At 50.6% G+C, this 18,501-nt stretch overlaps 1 protein-coding gene and 1 pseudogene across 1 annotated transcript; both read left to right on the forward strand.

The window, feature by feature from the left end:
- The first annotated feature begins 380 nt into the window (after positions 1-380).
- LOC142002507 (olfactory receptor 52B2-like) lies at positions 381-1,346 on the forward strand. Its single transcript, XM_074978669.1, has one exon. The coding sequence runs from the start codon at positions 381-383 to the stop codon at positions 1,344-1,346; it is 966 nt and encodes a 321-aa protein (XP_074834770.1).
- Positions 1,347-15,031: 13,685 nt separating this feature from the next.
- On the forward strand, positions 15,032-15,988 carry LOC142007606 (olfactory receptor 52B2-like; annotated as a pseudogene).
- Positions 15,989-18,501: the final 2,513 nt, after the last annotated feature.

Genomic DNA, 18,501 nt, shown 5'->3' on the forward strand with positions numbered 1-18,501 from the left:
TAAGACGGTAACATTTTCAGTTTATACTCCTGTAGGGTTGTGTGTCTGGGAAGCTTGCAATGAATTTGGCAGCAGCCTTCCTATATATGGTTCACACACACTGGCTTATATAATGGCAACAGGGTGTGTCTGTGACTGTACGAATGCTGGTGGATTAGTAAGACCGGGAGCAGTCAACAGTTTGTTCGAGCAACACTGTGTGAGAGGGGGCCCAGGCTGGTGGGTCAGAGGGCTCAGTGGCATCTCATTCGCAGGTGGCCTCCCAGCCTTCACTCTGTCACCAAATGTATTCCAGTCCTAGCTCACATGTGAGTTCTCACTGATTTTCACTTTTGCTGTTAGCTCCTGGGAACAGAATAAAAAGCTCCAAGGGATGGTACATGATGCCAGCCGACAATCAGACCTATTTTGCCCTGGAAAGTTTCATCCTGACCGTCTTTCAAGGTACAGAGGAGTCTAACATCTGGATGTCCATCCCCTTCTGTCTGATGTACATTGTGGCTCTTTACGGGAATTCTCTCCTCTTATTCATCATATTGACAGAACAAAGCCTCCATGAGCCCATGTACCTTTTCCTCTCCATGCTGGCCACATCTGATATACTGTTATCAACCACCACAGTGCCCAAGATGCTGGATCTATTCTGGTTCAGAGCAGGGGAAATTTCTTTTGCTGCCTGCCTCACCCAGTTGTTCTTCATCCATTTCAGTTTTATTGCCGAGTCGGCCATGCTGGTGGCCATGGCGTTTGATCGGTATGTTGCCATCTGCGACCCCCTGAGATACACCACTGTGCTAACCAAGGCTGTGATCGGGAAGATGGGGCTGGCGGTTGTCACAAGAAGTTTCTGTGTTGTTTTCCCTGTCATCTTTCTCGTGAAGCGACTGAAGTTCTGCAGAGGCAACCTCCTTCCGCACACCTACTGTGAGTACATGGGCATCATCCGGCTGGCCTGCGACAACATCACAGTCTACTTCTTGTACGGTGTAGCCATGGCTATGTTAGCATTTGTGTTGGATGCTGCGCTCATTGCCGTGTCTCATGTGCTCATTCTCAGGGCCGTCTTCCGGCTCCCATCCGACAACGCCCGGATCAAAGCTCTGCGCACCTGCAGCTCCCACATCTCTGTCATACTGATGTTCTACCCACCGTCCTTTTTCTCCTCTTTTGCATACCATTTGGGGAACATCATCCCTGGTTATATTCTGAACCTCCTGTCCCACCTTCATCTGCTCATTCCTCCCATGCTAAACCCCATCATTTATGGGGTGACATCAAAAGCCATCCTGAATCAGGTGATCAAGGTGTTTTATCAATATCATGGAAGAAGCTTCCTGCCGAGCTAAAGGAGGTAGCAGAAAATGATCTGACACTTGGAAATTAAAGCCAGGTGTTATTTGAATTTTGGGGGTTTGGAAGTATGGGCTTCTAAAGTGTAAGCTTGAAAACTTGTCTCTGTGACCAGTCGAAGGTGGTTCAATAAATGACATTTCCTCATCCACAGTAGGTCTCTGATATCCTAAGACTGACATGGCTACAATGACATTGTTTCAAAAGAGGCCGTTGAGAACAGCGGGAGGGGCACAGACACTAAAACCACATGCCTCTGAAGCAGAGGAAGGGGTTAAGGGTAGAAAGAAGAACGTCAGAAACACTGGGACTTAATATGGCTGTGAGTAATCTGACTGCCACAATCTGAAGCCATCTTAAAAACTGTTCAGATTGAACCGCTCTAGTCCAGCCCTCGGTCATGGGGCAAAATCGATAATCTGGCAGTTTAGTTGGCTGGATGACCCCTTATCATAAGTGTACCCAAGTCTCCCGTCGGTCCATAAATTTTGTTTACAACCACCAGTCCTGTTTCTCAGTGTTCTGTGCAGTTATTTAACTATAATTTACCCCTAAATGTTTTCTAAGGGCCCTGTAGGTAGTGGAAGTGTTTTTAATCTGCTAGAGAATATTGACCTCCCAGATTCTCTCATCTGACACCAGTCAAGTCCGGAGGGTGCTGGACTAGAGACGTTCAATGTGTAATTAAAACCAGGTCTCATGTAACGCTTCTCTTCAGCTCTTACCCATAAATAACCTCTAAGCTAGTCACCACAAGGAAACTAATGCACTCTAAATCTGCCCTATAAAAGTGTAAACTGGGGCACACCACCTCATCGATTTAAAATTAAAAAAAAAAGCATGGAAGTAATTATTCTGTTTTCTGCAAAAGAGCAAAGGAATTTGGAGAAGAACGTTACATTTAAACAATAGTCTGTGCCCACCGGCGGCTGAGAAGTATTTCTATGTGTTTTAGGCACTTGACCAGCAACCAGGATTGGTGGCTGTAAACTAAATTTATTGTTGTTGTTGGCAGATGGGCGGTGTTGGTGAACCCCGTTCCGCTGGGGTACAGTGTCCCCCAAAGGTCCGAGGCTGGAGGTCAAAGCAGTGAGGCAAGACTGAGATCTAAAAGGAAACTTTATTTGCATGCATGCATGCTACCAGCTTCCAAAGAAGTGGGAGCCCTGAGAATCAGTTCTCAGGACTCGTTATACACTATCAAAACAAAAAGCAGTCAAGTAGCACTTTAAAGACTAGCAAAGTAGTTTATTAGGTGAGCTTTCGTGGGACAGACCCACTTCTTCAGACCATAGCCAGACCAGAACAGACTCAATATTTAAGGCACAGAGAACAAAACACAGTAAACAAGGAGGACAAATCAGAAAAAGATAATCAAGGTGAGCAAATCAGAGAGTGGAGGGGTTGGGGGGAAGGTCAAGAATCAGACTGAACCAAGTATGCAGACGAGCCTTTGTTAGGACTCTTTATACAGTTTGTTAAGACAATTTAGTAACTAATTGTCTTCATTAACATATGAAAGTCTCAGCAGAATTGCCCTGAGACCTGTCTGCAAACACCAGCTGTGCTTGAGGCCAATTTACACTACAAAGGTACCTGATAACCCAGACAGAGGAGCCTACAGGATAAATTGTCTCTAGGTGACAAGGTGGGGACTTCAAAGAAGCGCAGATGACCCCCTAACATCCCCTTACAGAGTGAGGCCTGGTTAGTGTGGAAAAAAAACCTCTTTTAACCCTTAGAGCAGTTTTCCCCCACAGTGGTTAATGCAACCCACAGGGTTGCGTGGGTCACAGCATGCCCCCTGGTATAAACAGTGCTTATGGGAAACCTCCACCACACACTTCCAGCTGCACAGAGGTCTGTGGTGTTGTACAGAGCAGTAACATGTGAACTGTCACCTTGGGGCTTTGCTCACCTCAACAATACATATTTTGTGCCAAGTGAGTGGGAACGAGGGTACCCCACTTGCACCAGGCCGCGTGGACAAATGGCAGCTCCAGTAGGTGACCAACCAAATTCTGTTCCAACTCATGAGGGGAAACAGGAAGAGATAGATATGAGGCCTTGGTGAACAAGCCCAACATCTGGGGAATGCAAGGGCAGCTATCGGTAACATGGCAGAGAGCTTCCCAAGACATCCCCATCGGGGAGGAACCTACAACCTTTGGGGGAGGAAAAAGGCAAACTCGGTTTTCCCACTAGCCTATGGGTTATTGACACTGTCACACCAGAATTACCACCTGACTGATGAGGCACATAAACCCAGTGGTGGTGAGGAACTGCTCTCAGGTCCATGCCCCAGTTAGGGCAGCTATCAACAAGGGTCAGGAAATATGGAACCTGCGAATTATTGTGCAGAACACAGGTGAGCACGTTATTTTGGTCACCAGAATTGGTGTCCAGGGTGGAACATCACAGGCTACCTGCACTTGGGAGGGACTATGCATGGATTTGGCATCAAACTAAGCTTCATTGCCATGATCACTGTCCGGGTGTTGGCAGGAGTCTTGGTGTTCTGTGCAGGGTGCCACTTGTGCATACAGCTGCAGTCTGCAGGACCCTAAAAGAACTTCCACCCCTGCATCAAGCATGGGCACTCTGCACATGGAAGAAAAAGTGCCCGGGTAGGAAAAGAAATGAGGGGATATGCTGTGTGCGGGGGGCTGGGGGGCTGTATCTGACACTAAATCTGCCTGGCCTGCTGCAAGCAGAACACACATGCAGACAACCCCTAAAACTGCGAGCCTGCTGGTGTTCCCTGTCAGACAGCTCAGTCTCTTCTCTTCTCTTCTCTTCCCTTGGGGGTCACGCGACAACAAGTAGGAAGCCTTTATGTTACCCTCCTGTTTGTAACTCCTTTGAGGGCTGGCCAGTCTGGTTATGGAGCTGCAGGCCTTATCATAGAAGGGGTCACTTCTTCTCCACCTCTCCTCATCTGCACTTCAGTAGGACCTCTCAAACTGTGCCACCCCATCACGGATTACCGCTCTCCATTGGGGATGGTCCTGGGCAAGGCTCTCACCAGTGTTGACAGCAATACTGCCCTTTTTAGGTGTGCTTTCAGTGTGTCCCTTTATCGCTTCCTCTGAGCCCCGCACGCCTATGTCCTTCCTTCAGTTCAGAAAACAGAATCTGTATTGGGAGGCGCTGATCAGACATCCGAACCACACAACCAGTCCAACAAAGTGGTTGGTGAGTGATAATGGGTTCAGCGTTGCTCATGTTTGACTCTTCCAGGATGGTGGTGTCAGACGGCAGGAGTAATGGCCTGAAGTTAAAGAGGGGGAGGAGTAGATTAGATATTAGGAAAAATTACTTCACCAGGCGGGTGTGAAGCACAGGAATGCATTGCCAAGAGAAGTGGTGGATTCTCCATCCCTAGAGGTTTTTAAGTCCCAGCTTGACAAGGTCCTGGCTGGGATGATTTAGTGGGGTTTGATCCTGCTTGAAGCAGGGGGCTGGACTAGATGACCTCCTGAGATCCCTTCCAGCCGTAGGATCCTATGACTCTGTGATGTTCGTGTGTGTGCACCTCTCCTCGAAGAGATACTTACGATTCTCTCAAAGGCCAACAACTCCGTGAGTGAGAAACCAGGTTGGGGAGTGTAGGCAGGTCAGGGTCAGGTTTGTACCTCAATGCCAGGTGAGACACTGGAAGGTGAGAGTCCCAGACAGGCCTGAGGCAAACTGGGACTCCAGTGGCAGGAGGCTGCAAGGACATGATGTCAGGGCACCAGGAACCACATAACACACACAGTATACAATGTATCCAGCATGTCCCCTTATACAACGTTATACTTATACAATGTTATACTTCCACACCTGCCACCCACACTGCACCCCAGCCTTTTCCTTATCAGAGACTGGCTTAAAACTAGAGCCAAAGTAGTCACTCGGCCTTCCAAAAAGTTTCTTGCCATTAAAGCCGCGTCTACACGTGCACTCTACTTCGAAGTAGCGGCACTAACTTCGAAATAGCGCCCGTCATGGCTACACGTGTTGGGCGCTATTTCGATGTTAACATCGACGTTAGGTGGCGAGACGTCGAAGCCGTTAACCCCATGAGGAGATGGGAATAGAGCCCTACTTCGAAGTTGAACGTCGAAGTAGGGCACGTGTGGACGATCCGTGTCCCGCAACATCGAAATAGTGGGGTCCGCCATGGCGGCCATCAGCTGAGGGGTTGAGAGACACTCTCTCTCCAGCCCCTGTGGGGCTCTATGGTCACCGTGGGCAGCAGCCCTTAGCCCAGGGCTTCTGGCTGCTGCTGCTGCAGCTGGGGATCCATGCTGCATGCACAGGGTCTGCAACCAGTTGTCAGCTCTGTGGATCTTGTGCTGTTTAGTGCAAGTGTGTCTGGGAGGGGCCCTTTAAGGGAGCGGCTTGCTGTTGGGTCCGCCCTGTGACCCTGTCTGCAGCTGTGCCTGGCACCCTTATTTCGATGTGTGCTACTTTGGCGTGTAGACGTTCCCTCGCAGCGCCTATTTCGATGTGGTGCTGCGCAACATCGAAGTTGAACATCGACGTTGCCAGCCCTGGAGGACGTGTAGACGTTATTCATCGAAATAGCCTATTTTGATGTCGTTACATCGAAATAAGCTACTTCGATGTAGGCTTCACTTGTAGACGTAGCCTAACTCTGGTATCTCTATGTGCATTTTTGTACCCATATAAATGCCCATTCCTGTGAATCTGGGTAAGTTTTTGGCCTCTGATTACCTTCTGTGCAGGGAAGAATTTCCTTGTCCTGGTTTTCATTTGAAACAAAAAAGCAGTCAAGTAGCACTTTAAAGACAAACAAAATAATTTATTAGGTGAGATTTCGTGGGACAGACCCACTTCTTCAGACCAGAGCCAAACCAGAACAGACTCAATATTTAAGGCACAGAGAACTAAAAACAGTAATCAAAGTTGACAAATCAGAAAAAAATGATCAAGGTGAGCAAATCAGAGAGCAGAGGCGCAGGGGTGGGGGAGTCAAAAATTAGATGAAGCCAAGTATGCCAAAGAGCCCCTATAATGTCCCAGAAAATTTGCATCCCGGTTCAAACCATGAGTTAATATGTTGAATTTGAATATGAAAGAGAGTTCAGCAGCTTCTCTTTCTAATTTAGACTGGAAATTCTTCTTCAATAAGACGCAAACTCCGAAGTCATTAACAGAATGGCCCACTCCATTAAAATGTAGACTAACTGGTTTGTGGGTCAGGAATGTTTTTATGTCTGTTTTGTGCCCTTTAACTCTTCGTCCGAGAGAGTTTGAAGTCTGTCCAATATACAAAGCATCTGGGCATTGCTGGCACATGACGGCATATATGATGTTAGTCGAGGAACATGAGAATGTGCCTGTGATTCTGTGACTAACCTGGTGAGGTCCAGTGGTGGTATCACCAGAATAGATATGTGGACAAAGCTGGCAGCGGACTTTGTTGCAAGGAAAAGTCCCAGGACTGGTGTTCTTGTGGTACAGACTGTGGCTGTTGGTTAGAATCCTCATAAGGTTGGGAGGTTGTCTGTAGGAGACAACAGGCCTGTCACCTAGGGCCTTCTGGAGTGTGGCATCCTGATTAAGGATAGGTTGTAGGTCTACAATAATTTGTTGTGGTGGTTTGAGTTGGGGGCTGTAGGTGATGACCAGTGGTGTTCTGTTCTTGGCTTTTTGGCCCTATCTTGGAGCAGCTGGCCTCTGGGTATTTGTCTGGCCCTGTCAATTTGTTTTTTTGTTTTTGTTTTTATTTTTCCAGGTGGGTAATTCAAGTTTATGAATATTTGGTAGAGATCTTGTAGCTTTTGGACTCTGTCAGTTGGATCAGAGCAAATGTGATTATACCTAAGAGCTTGACTGTAAATAATGGATCTAGTTATGTGTGCAGGATGGAAGCTAGAAAGGTGTAGATAAGTATAGCTGTCAGTGGGTTTCTGGTACAGTGTGGTACCGATCAGGCCATCCTCGATTTGCTATTGTTTACTTTCCCTGCCCTTGTTCTTGTGTAATGATACAATGGGGAGCTTCAGATTTACCTTCTCTATGTCACGTAGATGTCTTACATTGATACAGCCCGGGAGACAAGGGAGAGGGGAAAATGGCTGTGTTTGGACCTTCTGTGGGTGAGAGTGACAACCTTTGACACTGCTGGGTTTTAAGGGACCGTGACAGCCATTATTGTAACCACTGTCCTAACTTTGAACTTATGCCAAGAAGGCCAAGTGAGGTGTCTCCTGGAAGCTGGTGAGTCACTGAAATTGGTTTATACGGTTTATATGTCTGCATCATTTTGGCTGCGTCTACACGTGCACGCTACTTCGAAGTAGCGGCAGTAACTTCGAAATAGCGCCCGTCACGTCTACACGTGTTGGGCGCTATTTCGAAGTTGAAATCGACGTTAGGCGGCGAGACGTCGAAGTCGCTAACCCCATGAGGGGATGGGAATAGCGCCCTACTTCGACGTTCAACATCGAAGTAGGGACGTGTAGACGATCCGCGTCCCGCAACATCGAAATAGCGGGGTCCTCCATGGCGGCCATCAGCTGGGGGGTTGAGAGATACTCTCTCTCCAGCCCTTGCGGGGCTCTGTGGTCACCGTGGGCAGCAGCCCTTAGCCCAGGGCTTCTGGCTGCTGCTGCTGCAGCTGGGGGTCCGTGCTGCATATACAGGGTCTGCAACTAGTTGTTGGCTCTGTGTATCTTGCACTGTTTAATGAAAGTGTGTCTGGGAGGGGCCCTTTAAGGGAGCGACTTGCTGTTGAGTCCGCCCCGTGACCCTGTCTGCAGCTGTGCCTGGCTCCCTTATTTCGATGTGTGCTACTTTGGCGTGTAGACGTTCCCTCGCTGTGCCTATTTCGATGTTGGGCTGAGCAACGTCGAAGTTGAACATCGACGTTGCCAGCCCTGGAGGACGTGTAGACGTTATTCATCGAAATAGCCTATTTCGATGTCGCAACATCGAAATAAGCTATTTCGAAGTTGGGTGCACGTGTAGACGTAGCCTTTGTGTGTGAAATTATAAGTATTGGCTCTATACTGGCAGCTGAAGTTAGTTCTGGGAGGACACAGTAAGAGGTCAGGCAACCTCCTGGAAAAGGATTCCCAACTCAGTAAAGCAGAATAGGTTCTAATCCACATCCCAGGAATTTATCTATGGACGTTTTTGCCTGACATGTGTCCACTGGCAGAATGCCCCAAAATGCACGTGGACAGGTGACTGGATCATATGATTGCAGCCAGGGAATAACAATGGGTTTCCCTCAGCATGCACAAGCCCATAAAAAACGGGACTGTGAGATTTTCCATTTTGTCTACAGTCTTCATTTGGTCTCCAATCTCCAGTCCAGCTCAGCACTCAGGCAGCAGCTCTGCAATGAACTGAACATGGAAGAACCGCTGACCCATCCTAACGAAAGATGGATTCCAGAGGAGATTACGATAGCAGCCGATTGCACCTGCTGCAGTCTGCTTCAAGAAATTTATGATTAATGTGTGTAATTTGACCACGTCAACAATTATTACTCTCACCCTGTTCTTTCTTTTTTTTTATGAATAAAAGGTTAGATGTTAGATTTTAAAGGACTGGCCTAGCGCGCTGCTTTGGGTAAGATCTAAATGCATATTAACCAGGGGATGTGGCTGGTCCTTTTGGGGAGTGGAAACACCGGTGTGAATTTCAGGAAATTGCTTTTCATAACCTCTCATCTGTGTAAGAAGGGGCACTGGCTGGGGCACCAGGTAAACTGGAGTGCCTGAGGGATTAATTTGTGTATATTCTGGCTAGACAGGGAGGTAGCAGAGATGCTCAGTGTGACTGGTTTGGTGCCTTATAGTGAAGGACCCCAGTATGGGGCTGTACATGACCTGGTTTTCAGCAGTTAACCCACATTTGGCTCTCTCTGCCGTGCCCGGGAAGCCTCCACATATTACACAACCTTTCAAGGTAGTCACAGCATTTCTTCGTTCGCAGAAGGACACACCTTTTTCATCCCAGGGGAACCAGCTGTCCGAAGGGGTCCAGTAAAAGAGAGTCCCTTTCCCTGCTTGTCTGTCTGAAGGCCCAGGACTGAGCTCAGGAAGATGGATCGCTGACAGCGACACATCAGACACACGCAAGATTTTTGTCTGTTCAGCCGAAGGAAGGACACAGGCAAATATCTAAGAGCTACTGTGATGGCTCTCTGGACTCTCCGCACCGGAAAGCACCTTGATTCCCTGACTCAGTGAGGAGTAACTCTCCTCTCTCCTTGGACAGCCCTATCTTACCCTTCCGTGGAAACAATCAGAGTGCCCCGTCTATGGGCCCCTGTGAATCAATGCTCTGTGCGCGCTAACCCCTGCCACGAATTCCAGGTTCCCTGTGCACAAAAGAGCAGCTAGTCCCAGTTTATCACTTTTGCCATACGTGACCTCTTCTGTTTTGTGCAACCGTATTTCCCCAGGCTGAATACAGCACACCTGTAAAGTTACCTGGGCAGCTGTATTCTTTTTATTTACCTTCCAGTCTGCAAGGCTTCAGCACTGCAATGGGCAGAGGTAACACACCTCTCTCACCCTGGGGCTGACTGGACAACTGAAGGCACCTTCCCTACCTGGTGGTATCACCCTCAGTGCCTGGCTGGTCCCAGCTCTCCTGTACTGGTGCTGAATGCTCCTGAGGTTACCTGGCGAGGGGAAGGGATCCTGGACGTGAGCAGGTCGCACGTCCCCGGATTTCTGGCAGGATTCACACCGGAATGGGGCCAGCAGCAGCATTTTCACACTGAGCGGGACTGACAGGGCAGGAGCTGCCTCCAGCCATGGGTGGGAGAAGAGGGAAAAGGGACGATTTCTCTCACGTCTCCCCACAGCTCATCTCTTCTCATTCCCACACCCCATTTTGCCCAGGACAGCTCGTCCCTGCCTGATCACACAGCATCCAAATGCAGCCAACACCTGCAGCCGATTGCTGGCCACCAACATAACCCAGCTGCTCCGGTCAGCCCACTGGAGTGCAGGCAGGAAGGGGTTAAGCCGTAGGGATGCATTTCACATCAGGGCTCAGGGTAGCTGACCACAGGGGCTGCAGCAAACCTGGCCAGGGAGGTGGCTGAGCAGGGGAGGGGTCTGTGCTAGGAGCACGCCCAGGGTGTCTGGTGGCAGCACCCGGGTGGGGGCTGGGAGGTGCAGAGAGCACTGGGGGGAGTGTCCCCCCTCCTTTTTGCTGTCTGTGTGGGGATGAATTGTGCTGTGTGCCCAGCATGGAGGTGACTGGGGGGAGGGGCTCAGGGGTGGGATGGGGGGAGGATTCCGGCTGGGGATGCAGGCTCTGGGGTGCAGATGGGGATGAGGGGTTCGTATGGAGGCTACCCCAAGGCTATGGCAGGTGGAGAGGGACTCCCCCCAGCCCTTCCCTGCTGCAGCAGCTCTGGGGCTGGGACCAGGGAAGTGAAGCAGTCCCAGGGCTGGGGCATCTGTTCCCATTGTCTGTCTGCTACTGCCCACTATGCCCCGTGCTCCCTCCCTTGCCCTCTGCCCCTTCTGGGCCCTGCGCCTCTCCCCTTGCCAGGCCCCCTGGCTGCACAGCTGAGTGTCTCTCCCCATCAGGTGCCTGGCCCCGGGTGGGTCCATGGTCAGGATGGAAATTGCTTCCAGACACTAGCTGAGGAGTGGGGAGGTTTCCCTGTGCCAGCACTGTGCAGAGCTGTGGCACTTACAGGTCTCAGCCCCTCCTGGGCAGCTCCCCAAGACTGAGACTTTTCAGCTTCCCCAGGAGCCGGCTGAGCCAGAGGCGGGGCAGGAAGGAAGGGGTCAGCGCGCCAGGCTGCTGGGGCACTGAATGCTCTGCCCACGGGCCGGGTGCCATAGCAATGGGAGCTGGATGTGTCCAGCTCGGTGTGATGTGGAGGAGCAGCAGGACTGGGTGACAGAGAAGAGGAGGAAAAGGACAGTGAGAAATGGCCAATGACTGGGGGACGCAATGAAGGGCTGAAGTGTGGTCACTCTGCCCGGCACCCGCCTCACCTCCCCAGCCACTGCAGCTCACAGAGTTCCCGAAAGGACTGTTAATAAATGGGATGGGGGCAGGGCCCTGCTCTCCAAGAGCTGCCTTGAAGTGGGAGCTGTTCTAAGAGCAGCCCAGGGAGCAGCTTGTCCTGTAGGATGCAGCTTTGCCCCATCACCAGCCTTACACACCCAGCCCTACAGCGGGGTTGTGGATCCCCAAACACACTCACCGCAACTGGGCTGGCAGCTGTCCAGTGGCAGGAGAAGGAAAATGGAGGACAATTGGCTTGTTTCTAAGAAAATGTCAGAACGCCAACAGAAGGATGTAAATGTGGGACTGTACTTTTAAAAATGGGACAACTGGTCACCCTTCATCTCCTGCTGCAGCAATTCTCCATAGCAGGGAGACACCAAGCAGCTGCACTGCTGCTCTGCCTTAACGAAGAGCTCGATGGCAACAGGAGAAAGGTCTCTTCTCCTCTCCTCCCGCTGGCAACACAGTGCGTTCCCCTTGCGTTATTGAATCAGAGATGGTGGTTGGAAAAGAACCCAGGAGCGGATACTTTCAGAGAACTAGCCACAATTGCTCCCAAATCTTAGCATCATGGATGTTAGGCCTGGAAGACAACTCAGGAGGTCATCTAGTCCAACCCCCTTCTCAAAGCAGGACCACCATCAACTAAATCATCCCAGCCAGGCCTTTGTCAAGCCTGGTTTTAAAAACCTCTAAGGATGGAGATTCTACCTTCTCCCTACATAACCCATTCCAGTGCTTCACTGACCTTCTAGTGAAACATTTTTCCTAATTTCCAAGCTAGGCCTCCCCGACTTCATCTTGAGATCATTGCTCCTTGTTTTGCAATTTGTTACCACTGACAACAGCCTCTCTCCATCCCTTTTGGAACTCCACTTCAGGTCGTTGATCCTGCTATCAAATCACCCCTCACTCTTCTCTTCTATAGACTAAATAAGATCAGATCCCAAAGCCTATGTTCCTTATACGTCATGTACCCCAGACCACTACTCATTTTCATTGCTCTCCACGGAACTCTGTCCAATTAGTCCACATATTTTCAGTAGTGTGGGGCTCAAAACTGTGCACAGTACTCCAGATGTGGCCTCACCAGTGCCAAACAGAGGTGAATAATCACTTGCCTTGTTCTGCTGGAAATGTTCCTCCTAATGCAGTCCAACATGTCATTAGCCTTCTTGGAAACAAGTCACACTCATATTGAGCTTCTCATCCACAGCACTTCCCAGATCTTTTTCTGCAGATCTTCTTCTTAGCCAGTTGGTTTCCAGCTTGTAGCAGTGAGGAGGATTCTCTTTTTGAAACACAATGGTTGCTGGACCTGTGCAGAGAACCTGAAAATGGTTTCTGGTATCTATCTGCACCAGGGATTACCAGAGTTCTCTCTTTTTTTTTTCTCTTGGAGAACACATGCTCCCAATTTTCCTCCATGTTCTGCACTGCTCTCTTATGCTTCAGCATGCTACGCCTGCAGAGCCAAAGGCTGACTTCTATCCAGAAAATCTTAATTTTCCTGGATGCAATGCAAGGTCATGACTTGGGGCTCTAGTCTTTCAACCTTCTCCTCCAGTATGGAGACCAGCTTGCACTTTATACATATAAAGTTGTTCCTTTCCTCTGGGAGAAAGACAAACAAGGCGCATACTTTGCAAGTAACAAGAACTGATCACTCATTAGCCACATTGTCCACCTTCAAGGAGTATCTTCAGATATATTTAATGCTCACGTAAGCCTGAAAGTCATAGAAACTCTCTGGGGACTGCCCCTGGGTAAATTCCCAAACAAATGTCTTCTGTTTCCTGTCCTTGGTTTGCCACTTACGCAGTTCCAAACTGTCTGCTTTTCATGTTAGATCAGTGTAACATGGTCACTCACAGGGCTGGATTTTTCACATGCCTGAGCAATGTGGTTACCCTACAGACTGCAGTGTAGACTGCACATCTCTTGAGATTGGCCTGAATATTTTGGATCCAATCCTTAAAAAATTACACCTTCCCATCAGTGGGAGTTGACTCGATTTTACTTGTGTGCTTGTGCTTTGCTCAGGTCAAGGCCTCAGAGCCTGAAGGAACCAGGAGGAGGTATCTTGCCAAAGAATGAAGCATGTCTTGCTCTGATGCCATGATGAACTGAAAGTGACTCCACAGGAGTGACTGTGAAACCAGGGTAAGGGATAGAAGAATCAGTCATATGGCCGTTTTAACACCCTTCATGCTCACCATGAGAGCACAGAAAATGGCTGTAGCAAATGTGGAGGTGCCATTTTTCTGTGGAGATGGACAAGAGGAGGTGCACGTCCTGCTGAACCAGGGCCAGAACCATCCAACCATCATCCTTCTGGAGGACTGGAGACATTGTGTAGCATGAGGAGCATTTCTGGATTTATGGTCCAACCTGACAGGCAGCTGGCACACAAGGAAGTGTTTTATGGTAGCTATGATGTAGTCTTTTATGCTGCACTTCATCTTCTTCACTGTGATATTATTATCATGTGATCATGATAAAGTTATAATACATGTTTTAGAAGATGAGTCATGAGGTGTCATTGGAGAAGTTTTGATTTGCTGAACAAGATTATCCTATTTGTATTCATGCACCATTTTTGGACCTAAAGTTGTATGTGTAATTTGATTCTGGCTACACCCGGGCAATGCCCACCAGGCAAGATGCTTCAGTCTGGACAGCTGGATAGCATGGTTCTGTTCAAGACAAAGAAACAAAAGGCTTTGGGAGAAACTTATCTTTCACCTGGTGAGCCTCCCTGAGAATACTCTGCTCCTAGTGGAGCTTTGAAACGTGGATCCTGCCATACGCTAAAGCTCTATAAGACATGGAGAGCCTTCATCTTATTTTTTCTCATGGTTACCCAGACAAAAAGACTCTTGCAAACAACAGAGGGTCAAAGACCAAACTGGTGGGTAAGTGCTTGATCAAGGCGAAAGCAATTTCTAGCCTGTGCATGAAAACCATGGGGATTCCAAGACATAAAGGAAGTGTAGCTTGTGTCTTGAAAATCAACCAGACTGCTTGTACCATGAGCCAGGGTGAGAATTTCTTTGCTAAGTTTTGTGTTATGACTTATTTCCTCTCACTTATGATCATTTAAAATCTATGTTTTCTAGTCTGTGTACTTGTTTTGGCTTTCTCTGAACCACTGAGTTGCATTGGAGCACATGGGAAAATCATAGCTCGAGGCAAAGTCACTCCATGCTCCTCTCCCAACTCAGGGAGGGAGGGAGGGAGGGAAGGAATTCTGTGGCCTTATGCTCTATGGTTCTCAGTTGCACATAAGGCGGTAGCGTCTTCAGTTTATCCTCCAGCAGGGTTGTGAGTCTGGTAAGCTTGGAATTAATTTGGCTAAAGCCTCCCTCATTTTGGTTCACACACAGGGGCTCATAAAATGATAAAAAGGTGTGTCTGTACCTGTGTAAATGCTGGTGAATTAGTAAGACCAGGAGCATGTCTCTACCTTGTTCCAGAAACAAAGTGTGAGGGGGGGGACATGCTGGTGGGTCAGAGGGCTTGGTGGCATCTCACTTCCCAGGTGGCCTCCCAGAGGCAGCCTTCACTCTCTCACCAAATGCATTCCAGTCCTTGCTCACACTTGAGTTCTCACTGATTTTCACTTTTGCCTTTAGCTCCTGGAAATGGCATAAAAAGCTCCAAGGGATGGTATATGATGCCAGCTGACAATCAGACCTATTTTGCCCCTGTAAGCTTCATCCTGACCAGCATCAAAGGTACAGAGGAGTCGAACATCTGGATGGCCATCCCCTTCTGTGTGATGTACATTGCAGGACTTTTTGGCAACTCTCTGCTCCTATTCATCATCGGGACAGAACAAAGCCTCCATGAGCCCATGTACCTTTTCCTCTCCATGCTGGCCACAGCTGATCTACTGTTATCGACCACCACAGTGCCCAAGATACTGGATCTATTCTGGTTCAGAGCAGGGGAAATTTCTTTTGCTGCCTGCCTCACCCAGTTGTTTTTCGTCCATTTCAGTTTTATTGCCGAGTCGGCCATCCTGGTGGCCATGGCATTTGACCGGTATGTTGCCATCTGCAACCCCCTGAGATACAGCACTGTGCTAACCAAGACTGTGATTGGGAAGATGGGGCTGGCCATTGTCACAAGAAGTTTCTGTGTTGTTTTCCCTGTTGTCTTGCTGGCGAAAAGACTGAAGTTCTGCAGGACCAACCTCCTGCCACACACCTTCTGTGAGCACAATGGCATCGCCCGGCTGGCCTGAGACAACACCACAGCCAACACGGTGTTAGGCATCGTCATGGCTATGTTAGTATTTCTGTTGGATGCTGCGCTCATTGCTGTGTCTTATGTGCTGATCCTCAGGGCCGTCTTCCGGCTCCCATCCAGCAACGCCCGGCTCAAAGCTCTGCGCACCTGCGGCTCCCACATCTCTGTCATACTGATGTTCTACCCACCATCTTTTTTCTCCTCTTACGGACGCAGTTTAGGGCACATCCTGCCTGGATACATTCTCAACCTCCTGGCCCATCTCCATCTGCTCCTTCCTCCCATGTTAAACCCCATCATTTATGGGGTGACAACAAAAGTGATCCTGAATAGGGTGATCAAGGTGTTTTGTTGCTGCAGCAGAAGCTTGCTGAGCTAAAGGAGGCAAAAGAAAATATTTTTGCACTTAAAAATTCGAGCCAGATGTTCATTTGCACTGTAGAGGTTTTGTAACTTTGGGCTTGTAAAGTGTAAGCTTGAAACCTTGCCTCTGTCACCAATAAAAGACATTTCCTCATCGGCTACGTCTACAGGTGCATGCTACATCGAAGTAGCTAATTTCGAAGTAGCGACATCGAAATAGGCTATTTCGATGACTAGCATCTACACGTCCTCCAGGGCCGGCAACGTCGATGTTCAACTTCAACGTTGCGCAGCCCAACATCGAAATAGGCGCAGCAAGGGAACGTCTACACGCTAAAGTATCACACATCGAAATAGGGATGCCAGGCACAGCTGCAGACAGGGTCACCGGGCGGACTAGCGCTTCCGGGGAAACAGCTAGCTGCTCCCTTACAGGGCCCCTCCCAGACACACTCAGCCTGCACAGCACGCGGTCTGAGGAGCCATAGGCACACAGACCCCAGGCGCCGCAGTCATGGACCCCCAGCAGCAGCAGCAGCAGCAGCCAGAGGTCCACCCAGCCCTCCCGGCAGGAGCAGGGCTTGCCCTGCTCCGTGCCATGTGGAAGGCAGCTGAGCACCTCCTTGCCCCAGAGGAGGAGATGCCCCCAGGCAGCAGGGCTCAACCCCTACCCCTGCAGCACCCCGCTCTACCCCCTGCCTCACACGCCGTCGGCTCTGGAGCTACCCCACCAGCACCGACTGGTGGGAGCGGCTGGTGCTTGGGGAGTGGGACGATGACCGCTGGCTCAGGAACTTCTGGATGAGCCGGCAGACATTTCTGGAGCTGTGCCAGGGGCTCACCCCCGCACTCAGGCACCAGGACACCGCCATGCGGCGTGCCCTCCCTGTGGAGAAACGGGTCGGCATCGCTGTCTGGAAGCTGGCCACTCCCGACAGCTACCGATCCGTGGGCCAGCAGTTTGGTGTTGGCAAGGCCACCGTCGGGGCTGTCCTCATGGAGGTAAGTGAACCCACGGGGGGAGGGCAGGGCAGGGCAGGGGAGGCCAGAGCAGGGGAGGGCAGGTCAGGGCAGGGAAGGGGAGGGGAGGGCAGGGGAGAGCAGGGCAGGGCAGGAGGGGCAGGGCAGGGCAGGGCAGGGCCACGCACACCCTGCTCACCCCTCATTGGTGCTGTCCCATGTGCTTTCTCTGCAGGTTGTGTGTGCCATCAACGCCATGCTCCTGCACAGGCTTGTGAGAAGGGGGGACCCAGATGCCACCATTGCCGCCTTTGCCACCCTGGGCTTCCCCAACTGCTTCGGGGCTCTGGATGGGACTCACATCCCCATCCGCGCCCCGCATCACAGTGGAGGATGATACCTCAATCGAAAGGGCTACCATTCTGTCGTCCTCCAGGCCTTGGTGGACAGCCGGGGCCGTTTCCAGGACATTTACGTGGGCTGGCCTGGCAGCACCCACGACGCCCGGGTTTTCCGGAACTCGGGCCTGTGCCGCCGGCTGGAGGCAGGGACCTACATCCCCCAGTGGGAGATCCCTCTGGGGGACACCACCATGCCCTTCTGCGTCATCGCAGATGTGGCATACCCCCTCCGGCAGTGGCTCATGCACCCCTACACGGGCCATCTCTCCGCTAGCCAGGACCGCTTCAACCAGCGCCTGAACCATGCGCGCCAGGTGGTGGAGCGCTCATTTGGCCGCCTGAAGGGACGCTGGAGATGTCTCCTGACCCGCCTGGATGCGGGCCCCAACAACATCTCCCAGATTGTGGGTGCCTGCTGCGCCCTGCACAATTTGGTAGAGAGCAAGGGGGAGACCTTTTTCCAGGGCTGGGCTGCGGAGGCCGGCAGGGCAGACGTCCAGCCACCTGCTGCCCCCAGTCGGCAGGTGGACCCCGAGGGGACCCGGGTCCGGGAGGCCCTGTGGGCCCACTTTGATGAACAGGCCGCGGGGTGAACTCTGCCCAGGCCCCCTACTGCCCGCCCCTTCCTCCACCACACTCCTGCCCCAACGCCTACACCATGGAGCACCCCACCACACCCCCCTCCCATTTGTCCTGGACAAATGACAGCACGCACTTGTGGCTGAACTTAAACTTTTTTTTTCTTTCCGAACCTTTTTTTTTGTAACTGTAAATAAATATTTGAACCAAAAACCAAAAACTATGTACAAACATGTTGAACAAAAGCAATATGTACAAAAATAAAACAATACAAAGAAACAACAGTCCTCAATAATCAAAAGAAAACCAGGGAGGATAAAAGGGAGAACTATTTACATGGGGGGGACGGGACAAACTGGGGGCAGAAAATAACAGGGTCCAACTATATACAAGGGGGGGGCCACGTTCCGGGCCCTTCGCCCCTATAGCCCAGCACTGGGCGTTGGCGGCCGGGAGCCCCGCCACGGTCGCAGCCTGGTCCATGGCTGGGTGGGAGCGGGCTGGACCGGAAGGTACGGTGGCCGGCGAGTGTCAGGTGGCTCCAGGGGTCCCTCGGCGCTTCGGCCCTCACAGGTGGGTGGCGGGGCGA

The sequence above is a fragment of the Carettochelys insculpta genome, chromosome 1 (genome assembly GCF_033958435.1).
Source record: "Carettochelys insculpta isolate YL-2023 chromosome 1, ASM3395843v1, whole genome shotgun sequence".
Taxonomy (NCBI): domain Eukaryota; kingdom Metazoa; phylum Chordata; order Testudines; family Carettochelyidae; genus Carettochelys; species Carettochelys insculpta.